Source organism: Mus pahari, chromosome 12, assembly GCF_900095145.1.
Source record: "Mus pahari chromosome 12, PAHARI_EIJ_v1.1, whole genome shotgun sequence".
Classification (NCBI taxonomy): Eukaryota; Metazoa; Chordata; class Mammalia; order Rodentia; family Muridae; genus Mus; species Mus pahari.
Window position 1 is genome coordinate 13,373,598 of NC_034601.1, and position 11,361 is coordinate 13,384,958.

The 11,361-nt window shown below is 46.1% G+C and overlaps 1 protein-coding gene across 3 annotated transcripts in view; it reads left to right on the forward strand.

Annotated features, from left to right (window-relative positions):
* The first annotated feature begins 330 nt into the window (after positions 1-330).
* Positions 331-11,361, forward strand: part of Smpd4 (sphingomyelin phosphodiesterase 4) — a 26,781-nt gene continuing 15,750 nt past the window's right edge. The window contains exons 1-9 of one of the 3 annotated variants that reach the window (XM_021208951.2): positions 331-405; positions 2,368-2,451; positions 4,857-4,943; positions 7,040-7,182; positions 7,263-7,338; positions 7,758-7,866; positions 7,967-8,019; positions 8,130-8,281; positions 10,341-10,470. In XM_021208951.2, coding sequence (XP_021064610.1) covers positions 2,413-2,451; positions 4,857-4,943; positions 7,040-7,182; positions 7,263-7,338; positions 7,758-7,866; positions 7,967-8,019; positions 8,130-8,281; positions 10,341-10,470 — 789 coding nt within the window. In that variant the 5' untranslated portion in view covers positions 331-405; positions 2,368-2,412. Of the gene's footprint in view, positions 406-2,367; positions 2,452-4,856; positions 4,944-7,039; positions 7,183-7,262; positions 7,339-7,757; positions 7,867-7,966; positions 8,020-8,129; positions 8,282-10,340; positions 10,471-11,361 lie in introns of those variants that run through there. The other 2 variants (XM_021208952.2, XM_029544629.1) reach the window with 2 other exon arrangements.

Here is an 11,361-nt window from a genome sequence, read left to right on the forward strand (position 1 = left end):
GCTTTGAACTCAAGAGATCCGCCTGCCTCTGCCTCTGCCTCTGCCTCTGCCTCTGCCTCTGCCTCTGCCTCTGCCTCTGCCTCCTGAACGCTGGGATTAAAGGCGTGTCACCACGGCAACAACTTCTTTGTAGAAACTTTTCATTTCATGTAGTCCCATTTTAATTCTCCAGGCTATTTCTGTGTCAGTGAAGTACTGTGTCGAAAAGTCTTGCCTATATCTATTTTTCTAGCCGCGAATCCCTGTTGTCTTCTGCATTTCTGACCTTACTTTGAGCCTCTCGGATTCCCGCCAAACTAAGGGGCGTGGCGCCCGGCGCAGCTTGATGACGACGTTAGGCGCCGAGTGTCCGAATGGCGGCTCCCTTCTCTGAGAAGCTCGAGATTTGTGCTTTCAGCACGGCAGGTGAGTGGCGGGAGCCTCGCGCGAGGCAGCCCAGCAGCGCGCGGTTTTCTCGGGTCCCCGCCGAGGCTGGCTCCGTTCCTCCTCGGGCTGTGGGGGACTTGGGCCTCCCGGCAGCTCGGCCTGTACGAGGCCGGCCGGGAGCCCAGGGCCCGGCTGCAACCTCACGCCGCCCTCCAGGGTCATGGCTTTCCGTCGCCTTCCTGCGTGGTCCTCGCAGACGGTCCGGGTAGGGGGTGGATGAACGCTCGATGTGGGAGTTGAGGGAGGGGGACTTGGAGGGAAAGTTGAACCTTGGGTTCAGCTAGCGATGTTTGGTAGTAGAACTCGTTGTGGGTTTAGGTTCTACCTTCCGACTTTCCTGAGCCTCAGTTTCCTCCTCTGTAATGTAATAGGGTAGTCTCGAAACTTTGGAGGTATAGGAAGTTGTGATCAACAAATGAGGGAGGGCACGCCGCAGCTTCTCAGAGTGCAGCCAAGGGAGTTCTTGACAGTGGCGCGCTAAGCTTGGCTGGAGTTCGTAGTCATTAGAAACCTCAAAAACACTCGCAAGCAGTTCTTGAAGAAAGTGGACTTTTGAGGGGTTGGCCGAAGCAAAGGCCTTCGGCACTTGCATGCACGCTGGCTTCGGGCGTGGGTGACAGGGCAAGTGTATCAGAGTCGTTGCCCTCTTCGTGGAATCGTGGAAAGACCTTCGGTAGGCATCTCTGATCTTTCAGCTGCCTGCGTCTTGTAAGGAGAGAGTTAATTTCGTGTCTCCTTTAGAGCTCTGTCCTTATCAAGTAGTCCACAATTTTATGCTGCCCTGATCATTTCATGGTAGTTTGCAATGTAGGTCAGGACTGAAACATTTTCAGTTTTCCTTAACACTGAGACTGAATTAAGAATGGGGAGGGGGTTGAGAATTGTTTCTCTTGCCACGTGGCAAAGATTGGTGGTCTTTCAAAACCACAACTGCCTTAGCCTCCTACTGTCCAGCTTCTCTCCTTGCAGACTGGCATTGCCAGCTTAGCACCTTTTCTTCTGTAGTGAGCAGAGCTGAGACAGAAAAGCTATCACTAGTCCATTGGTGGCACACAACAGGCTTCCTCTCTGCTCTTTGCAGCTCTTGGTTGTTTTGTGTTTCTCACCACAGGCACTGGGAGGTAGGACGCTGCGGGGCTATGCCTGATTTTTGGTGGTGAGTTCAAATGCTTCCTTCATAGAACAGTGTCTTCATTTGCGGTGAGAAGTGCACATTACTTGCTTTATCCTTCTCTTACAGATATGAGACTCGCAAGGAGTCGTTTGCTGTTTCTTACCCTTGTTTCCTGATTTGCCTCAGTCTTGTGGGCTACTGTGAAGATGTATTTCCTAGTGGTGTTTTACCTAGCCCCCTTTGTGTTTGCTTTCTCGTAGTTGCATAGTGACCAGTTCAGGCAGGCACTTGAGTTAGCTGCTTAGGGTATTAGAAGGCCCAGATCAAGACTTGCTTTAATCTTCAGGCTCTGGGAAAGAATATGCTTCCAGCCTTATTCAAATTGCTGTCAGAATCCAGTTTCTTTGAGGTCTTGAATTCTAGCTGAGCTCTGCTCTGTATCTTAAAGTCCACTGACATTGTACCCTAGTTGGTTCTTTTAAAGTCTCTTTTGAATAGCACTTAGATGAGTGTTTGATTGAATTGACAAGCAAGAAGAGCCTAGGGGAGTAGTCAGGAATTCTGCCTGTTGCTGGTGATTAGGTAAGGAGATAAATGGAAAGCTCTTAGGGTCATCCTGGCATCTAATAAGTGCTCTGGAAGCATTACCAAGGAGTTGCCACCACAAAGCTAGTTCTGAAGCTGGCTACTGTGATCTGTATGAGTTTGCACTTTAAAAATCAAAGAAATATGTGGTGTAGTTTGTGCTGAGTTCAAATCTTCTCTTGGGCATTGTGAAATTCTGTGGTATAGAAGATATTGAGATTTTTGTCTTTGTTTTTCCACAGTGGTTCCCTAAGGCAGCCATTTCTTGCTTGCCCTGGGAGTCTGCTATGGCGTTCCCTCACCTACAACAGCCTAGTTTCCTTCTGGTAAGTATCACCTGCCTTTGGAAGTGTTGATGATAGTTCTAAAGTTGGGGGACTTAAAACTTTTTTCCACTGATTTGAAGGACTCATTTTTAGGAGACAAGCCGCCTGCCCCCTGTTTCTTTGGGTTTGTTTTGTGTGTGTGTGTGGTTTATTTTATTTTATCTGTCATCCATCCATCCATCCATCCATCTATCTATCTATCTATTTGAGATAGGGTTTCTGTATGTAGCCCTGGCTGTCCTGGAACTCACTCTGAGACCAGACTGGCTTTGAACTCACAGAGATCCAACTGCCTCTGCAGCCTGAGTGCTGGCACTAAAGGCGTGTGTCACTATAGCTGGCTGTGTAGGCCTCTTGAACTCAAGTCCCTCCTGCCTCAGCTTCCCATGGGCAGGTGATTTAAAAACTCTCTACTTGGTTTTTCTTTTTCTTTTCTTTTTTTACTTTTTTTATAGTAAACAATACCAGATCAGCATTAGAAGGATGCCTTCTGTGAGCGCAGGATATGGGTGTGTTCAATCTCTGAACTCTGATTTTCTTATTACCAAGGTAATTAATTCAGCCAGTACTGGGGAGGCTGAGACAGGAAGGTCATTAAGAGTTCATGACCGTGGTGGCACCAGCACTTGGGAGGCAGAGGCAGGTGGATCTCCATGAGCTGGGGACAGCAGGTTCTACATTGTGAATTCCAAGTCAGCCATAGCTACATAGTCAAACTTCATCTGAAAACAAAAACAAAACAATAATTGATGCAAATGTTATTTTCCTTAGTGAGAAGGACATTTACCAGAGTGGTCATGATGCATAAGCTCTGTGTCTGTGTGAAATGTTCTAATTGTAGTTGTCAGGGAAACAGAGGGATGCTGCTCCTGTTCCCGCTTTATGTTAAGTAGTAGAGCATGAAGCTGGGAAAGCAGGTGGAAAGAGATTCTTCATCGCAGTTGCCAGATGATTTTTGTTTTTGTTTTTGTTGTTTTTCAAGACAGGGTTTCTTTGTGTAACCATGGCTATTCTGCAACTCTGTAGACCAGGCTGGCCTCAAACTTAGATCTGCCTGCCTCTAACTTCTTCTTTTTTTTTTTTTTTTTTTTGGTTGACTCCCAAGTGCTGGGATCAAAGGCGTGTGCCACCACGCCCGGCCTGCCTCTAACTTCTAAGAGCTGGGATTAAAATTGCTGGCCACCTTGCCTGGCTTTTATATATATATAATATTTATTTCTCAATGTACCCTTCTGGAGCCAGCTGGCTTGGCCAGTGGCCTGAACAGTCAGATTTACTTTTCTAAGATAGGGCTCTTGCAATCCCTATTTGTTTAGAGGTGGTCAGGTGGCCCAAGTCTTCAGATTGAATGACTAGCATCTCCTGGTCTCTATTTGGCCAGAAGCCACTTCTCCATGGAGTCCGTGTTGTGCCCACATCCCAGGACTTTTGATAAATTTCCTTGGTTTCTGTTCTGAGTGTTTTGCTGGCTTATTCGTTATCTTGATAAATACTGATGGCCGAGGCCATCTGTAGTTTTAGACTACATTATTTTTTTGTGATTTAAAAAAATATTTGTTTTTGAAGTTTATAATATAATTATATCATTTCCCACTTCTCTTTCCTCCCTCCAAACCCTCTCCAGACTTCATTATTTTTTAAGGTGGTGATTCCAGTAAGTTGCTATGCTATGCACTGATTAAGAGAAAAGAGGTAGCCGGGAGTGGTGGCGCACGCCTTTAATCCCAGCACTTGGGAGGCAGAGGCAGTCGGATTTCTGAGTTCGAGGCCAGCCTGGTCTACAAAGTGAGTTCCAGGACAGCCAGAGCTACACAGAGAAACCCTGTCTCGAAAAACAAAAAAAAAAAAGAGAGAGAGAGAGAAAAGAGGTATTATGTACTATGTGTGTTTGGCTGTTCTCACTTATGACCACAGTGGTGCAGTCGTGGGGTGTTAAGGAGATGGGACGTTTGCACCTTCTGGGTATGAACTCAGCACTTTGTGGACTGAATAAGATTTCCCTATACAACAGGGATCCTGTCCTGGCTGCAGGGCTGATTCTCGAGCTGACCCCTGTTTGTGGGTCAGTGGGAGTCAGTTTCCTTTTGATAATGCAGCACTTTGATGTTATAGGATGCCTAAAGGAGAGCACCTGAGAATTTCTGGTCTGAAAGTGATAGAATTATAGCTTCTCTCCTCTAGAAGTTTCCTGTGGGCCTCTGGCATATGCATGACATGCTGGAACCCTGCCCCACACTGTGTACGTCTGTGTATGTATTGCTTGTGTTTCTGCATGACGTGCTGGAACCCTGCCCCACACTGTGCACGTCTATGTATGTATCGCTTGCGTTTCTGCTTTGGTTAGACACAGGCTACTTGCAGCTGCATAACAAGTCTCTCCATGACTCTTTCACATTGCCTCCTAGGCTAACCTGAAAGCTGACTCTATAAATAAGCCCTTTGCACAGCGTTGCCAAGATTTGGTGAAGATCATTGAGGATTTTCCTGCCAAGGTACAGCTTTGCCAGCAGCTCCCTTTCCATATCACCTATAATTTTTTTAAAATTTATTTATTATATATAAGTACACTGTAGCTGTCTTCAGACACTCCAGAAGAAGGCATCAGATCTCATTACAGATGGTTGTGAGCCACCATGTGGTTGCTGGGATTTGACCCCTGGAAGAGCAAGCAGTCTTAACCCCTGAGCCATCTCTCCAGCCCCATCACCATCTTTTTGTTTTTTTTCGAGACAGGGTTTCTCTGTATAGCCCTGGCTGTCCTGGGAACTCATTTTGTAGACCAGGCTGGCCTCGAACTCAGAAATCCGCCTGCCTCCGCCTCCCGAGTGCTGGAATTAAAGGCATGCGTCACCACGCCTGGCTATAATTCTTACCTGTAGTAGGTAGAAGCCAAAAATGCTAGAAATATCCTACAATACACATGACAACTTGCAACAAAAAGGAATCCAACCCAAAGTCTGGCATAGTAATGTATACTGTAGTCCCAGCACTTGAAAGGCAGGAAGATCAGGAATTCAAGGCCAGGATACATGGCAAGCCTACTACAAGGTTGTGTGAGACCTTGTCTCAAAACAGCAACAACAAAGTATCCAGCCCCAGACATACATGGTGCTAATGAGATTGAGAACCTCTGACATAAATACTTTGAGAATGTGTATTTAATATACATTTAGAATTGTTGAGCCCAAGAAATTGACCTGGACAATGAATTAATATGCTGTTATGTTTCCGTGATTTGATTTTAAAAGATAGCTCTCTTTTTTAGTAGATATCTGTTAAGGTTTTGGGGAGTGGTGTTCTTGTGTGTCAACGTAAACATGTGTTTGTGTATATATGTGTGTGTGTGTGTGTAAAGGTACATGTGCGCGCACATGTGTGTACCATGTCAAAGGTTTGTTGCTTAGCTGCTGTCCACCCTTGTTTTTGAGCTCACACTGGGACCTGGGCCTTGCTGTCTAGGTCGTACTGGGTGGCCAGCAAACCCCAGGGATTCTCCTCTGTCTGCCTTAGCACTGAGACTATAATGCCTCTATTTTGGCATGGGTGCTGAGTTTCTGATCAAACTCAAGTTTTCATGCTTGTGCAACAAGCACTCACTGCCTAAGCTATGTCTTTACCCCACTGTGAGTTCATTTGTTTGTGGTTGTTAGTGTTTTATTTTATTTTATTTTATTTATTATTTATTTATTTTTGGTTTTTCGAGACAGGGTTTCTTGTGTAGCCCAGGCTGTCCTGGAGCTCACTTTGTAGACCAGGCTGGCCTCAAACTCAGAAATCCACCTGCCTCTGCCTCCCGAGTGCTGGGATTAAAGGCGTGTGCCACCACACCCGGCACATTAGTGTTTTATAATATGGGGACTGAATGCTGGTCTCTCTCTCTCTCTCTTTTTTTTTTTTGGTTTGTTTTTGGTTTTTTTTTTTCTTTTTTCTTTTTTTTTTTTTTTGAATGCTGGTCTCGTACATGGTGTGCAAGTGCTCTGTCACTGAAGTACATTACCAGGCATCAAAATGTTATACTTGGCTGAGTATGATGGTGCACACTAACAGTAGGCTCAGCAATTGAGAGGCTAAGGCAGGAGGATTTCTGTGAGTTGAAGGCCATCTTATTACATAGGAAGACTCTTGTCTCAAAAAAGCAAAGCAAAACAAAACAAAATAGTGGAGGGAGCGAGGGAAACTGAAGAGATGGCTCAGTGCTTAAGAGCAGTGGCTACTCTTCCAGAGAAGCCCAAGATTAGTTTCCAGTATTCATATCAGGCAGCTCATAGCCATGTGTAACTCCAACTCCAGGAGATCTGACATCTGCTCTGACCTCCACAGACACCTGCACTCATGTGCACACACTCATGCATATACACATCATTTTTGAAGTAATACAAATAAATATTTCTTTAAAAATATTTTAATCAAAGGGCAACTTAGCACAAATATAAGGTTGGTGTGTTCTGTGCTGGTGGAAGAATTCAGTTACTCTTCGCCATGGCACAGAGCGTCTGTGGGTCTGTATCAGAGTGACCTCCAGTGGTCAGTGTGTGCCAGTGGTCCTCAGTGACCGAGCAGCTAGCTGCCTCACTGTGCTCTGTTTCAGGAATTGCATGCCATCTTCCCATGGCTGGTGGAAAGCATCTTTGGCAGCCTGGATGGTGTCCTTGTTGGTTGGAATCTCCGATGCCTACAGGGACGTGTGAACCCTGTGGAGTACAGCACAGCGATGGAATTTCTAGACCCAAGGTATGTAGGTTTGCTACTTGAGAAGGGCTGAGTACTTCCTCGGGTTGACATACTTTCCCCCTTTCAAATTTTATGTTCAGTGGCCCAATGATGAAGTTGGTTTATAAACTTCAAGCTGAAGACTATAACTTTGATTTTCCTGTCTCCTATCTTCCTGTAAGTAAGCCCTGGTGCTGAGTAGCACTAAGGGGCAGAGGGCCCAGGTGGGAGATTGTGCTGTGAGTGGGTGGGCAGAGAGTTTTAACAATCTCTTAGAATGCGGGTGGAGACTGTGGCTCTGTGGTCTGAATAGCGGGAAGCCTGAGTGACTACAGTGCTTTGCTTTCCTGAGGCGCCAGACCTTCAGGGCAAGTTGAAGTGACACTCAGGAGGAGATAGACTCGAAAACACCCAGTTCTTACCCTTGTGTATGTGAAGCTTTATGACTAGAGGAAAAATCTAAACCATACTCTACTCAGAGGATAGACACTGTTTCCATAAAGCAGGACCTCTGTGTTGGTGTCTGCCTCAGCAGCCTCCCCCATAGTGCTAGAACAGCTGAAGGTCACTGTGCTGTTGACTGCCTCTCTTTGCAGGGTCCTGTGAAGGCATCCATTCAAGAGAATGTCCTCCCTGACAGTCCTCTGTACCACAACAAAGTCCAGTTCCCCCCAACCGGAGGCCTTGGCCTGAACTTGGCCCTCAGTATCCTTTGATGACCCAAGGTGTGGGAGGTTGGGAGGGGCCAACATACTGTGGAAGGTGACCCACTACCTCTCCATTTGCCCCTTGACACTCTGATCAGATCCATTTGAATACTATATGTTCTACTTTGCTTTGAGCCTCATCTCTCAAAAGGTACAGAAGGGATAACTCTGAGTATGGCTTGTCATACAGATCCCATAGTAAAGGGCCAGGGCCTGTGATGGCCATTGATTGGAGCACTAAGAACAAACTTTGTTTTCTAGCCAATGCCTATGTCCCTCCATGTTCGTACTTCAGACTGTGCCTATTTCATCCTGGTGGATAGGTACCTATCATGGTTCCTACCCACTGAAGGCAGCGTACCTCCACCACTCTGCTCCAGTCCAGGAGGCTCCAGCCCCTCACCAGCTCCCAGGTAAGGCTGCCTTGACTATTAAGACCTGGCTCTTCTATGGGGAGTGGCCTCATTAAAGGCATTGCCCAAGCATTACCCAGTTAAGTATTATCCATGTTCAGGGTTCCCCAACTTTTTTTGGATTCAGTTCTCAACTTCTCTTGTCCTGGCAAAGACAGGAGTGGATAAAACTTGTCTCTGGCCTCATTGACTCAGCCAGTGGCCCTCATGGCAGCTGGAGTCTGAGTCCTCCCAAAGCCATCAGTGGGAGAGCCTGGGCTGAAAAGCCATTTGTGCCAGGCTACACAAGATAAGCCTTATGCTGCACTGAACAGCTGGAAGTGTGTTACCTCTGTAGCTTGAGAGTGACTTGGGTCCTCTCTGGCTGTTTGTTCTAAGCTTTTGGTGAGCCTTTAGCCCAGAGCCTCTAGGTCCATTCTCCTAAAGAACCCTTCTGCCCCAACTGGAGTTGTTGAAGCTCCTCTGCTCCCTCCCTGACCTCACTGGCCCACTAGGAGGCTGTAGGCAGGATTTTGTTTGGTCTAGCTCATGTCTACTATTATGTGCATACCAGGCCATGCCTTCATCTAAAAACTCACTATGTGGGGAGATGCTCTCAAAATATGGAGAGAGACCTGGGAAGTGAGGCTTCTGAGGTGGTCATGCCCATGGTGGTGACCTAACCCTGATGCTCTGGTAGTACTGTAGTTGGGAAGGAGGGCTTCAAGGTCCAGTAAATTCCTACCAACTCCAAAGCAGAATGTAGGTGCTAACAAATTTTCGAGGACCTAGTTTGTTGGCTTGTTTTGGCTTTTCATTGTGAAGTAATGTCACACTTATAGAAAAGTTGCCAGATAGAACTTTCACAAGCCTTTTAACCCAGATTTCTTAATTGCCGATACAGCTGTGACTCTCATCTTCTGTGTGCGTTTTTGTAAAACATATGGTTGGTGTTTTGTTTTGTCCTGTCACTCATACTATATAGCCTAGGCCAACTTGAAGTTCACAATCCTCTTGCTTCTACTTCCGGAGTGTTAGGGTAACCATTTGGTATCCCAGCATGTTCCCTAGAAGCCATCACACGTCTTGATTGAGCTCAGTGCATCTGTCCACCATGGGAAGATAGCATGCTACCAGGTTGTCATCAAATCTTAAGAGTCTGTTTATGTTCACCAGCTCCCCCACCCATGTCTGCTGTGCAGTTGTCTTAGGTTTCTACTGCTATGATAAAGATCACAAGCAAAGCAGTGTGGGAGAAATGTTTTATTTTATCACTAGCACTGAGGGCAGTCGAGACAAACTAAAGCCCAGGCCATGGAGGAATGTTTCTTATTAGCTTGCTCCTCGTGGCTTATTCAGCCTGCCTCCTAATATAACTCAGTACCATCTGCAAAGAGGTGCCCCCCACTCCAATTGCCTGGGCTTTCCTGTATCAACTATTGAACAAGAAAGTGCATGACAGACTTGCTATAGGCAGTTTGATTAGGGGCATTTTTTTCACTGGAGGTTCCTGTTTCCCAGGTAACTATAGTTCGTGTCAAGTTGATGAAAACCCAACGAGGACAGAGGTTATTTCTGTAGTCCCTAAGCTTGACTGGCAGAGGACCCTGGGCATGTTTGGCAGAGTGGGTGCAAGGCTCTCTTTCCTTGACTGTCTGCTCATGCCGAGGCCCGGCTTGGGCAGTCGCCACAGTAGTCCCTCCAAGCAGTGAGTGTCCTGTAAGATCTTTGCTATCCCTGGGCTGCATTGGAGGTGATAGGTGCTTAATCACCAGTGACCAGGTTTCCTAATGTAATTCAGATCTGTGCTCTGTACCTGAGGGCTTGGTGGGGAAGACTGTCAAATCGTTATTCATGTTAGCGTCTTCTGTTCTCAGTTTCAGTTACTAATAAGCTGTGACCTCATTGCATCCCTGACGGTTGCTAAGTGGACAGTCTATAACAAGGATGTCAAATGTTTAGCACAGACCTTGTGTCACTGTGATGCAGTGTGTTGTATTGACTATTGGTATCATTGATTTCGGTGTCAGCAGAGAGAGGAACCTAATAGAGGAACTATTGTCTCTGTATATCCTGTCAGAACACCAGCCATGCCCTTTGCCTCCTATGGCCTCCACACTAGCCTCTTGAAGCGACACATCTCTCATCAGACATCTGTGAATGCAGACCCTGCATCCCATGAGATCTGGCGGTCAGAAACTCTCCTCCAGGTAAGAAAGCCCAGTCCCTGCTTCCGTTCCAAACAGACTGCTTAGCTACCTCCCACTCTGAGAGGCAGAATCCCAAAGGTACCCAGTCAGCTGGTGGCTGGGTCTAAATAGCCTTTTCCTGCTGTGGCATTTAGAAAACAGATGAGGAGAAATTGATGTACTCTTGTAAGCTAAATGTCATAAACAGTATTTTCTGTCTCGGCTTCTCTTGTCCACTGTATTGTTCTCATTGGATCTATTCATTCACCAGTCTTCTGGTTTCCAATAGTTCCATCTGTGCACATGTTCAGTGTGCCCTACCTTGTACTCCTCCTGTGTTGCTAGAGTTGGTTTCCAGTGATTACCATCTGCTGGATATTAGGTCCCGCTGCAGAAGTGCTTGTATGGTGCTGCATGGTGTGGGCCCTCAAAACTTCCACTTTGGTCAGCAGTAAGCTCCCACCATTGAGCAGGAGATGCAAGTGGTAGGATAGTGTCCCTTGGGGACTCACTGAGTGGCCCTGCCCTCTTCTATGTCCTGGTGTCTGGAGAGAATCAGCTGGTACACACTGCATTCTGAGGCTGGTGTGGTAGCCAGTATTGCTCTTGACAGAGAAAACTGGATAGGTAGAGCTCCATCCCCAGCTGTACACTATCGCTGGACCATCTCAAATACATTATTATATCCATCTTTTTCTAATACAGATTTTTAAAATTATTTTATTTAGCTATTTTAGTAAATCTTTATTTTCTAGGACTAATGAATCATTTTCAGTATGTAGTTTTTAAGAAAGTACAAAAATACAGTCTTTGTCCATTGTGTGGATACTTCATTCCTCCTTAGAATAAGGAACAAAATACTCATGAAAGGATATAGGTACAGAGACAAAATTTAGAGCTAAGATGAAAGGA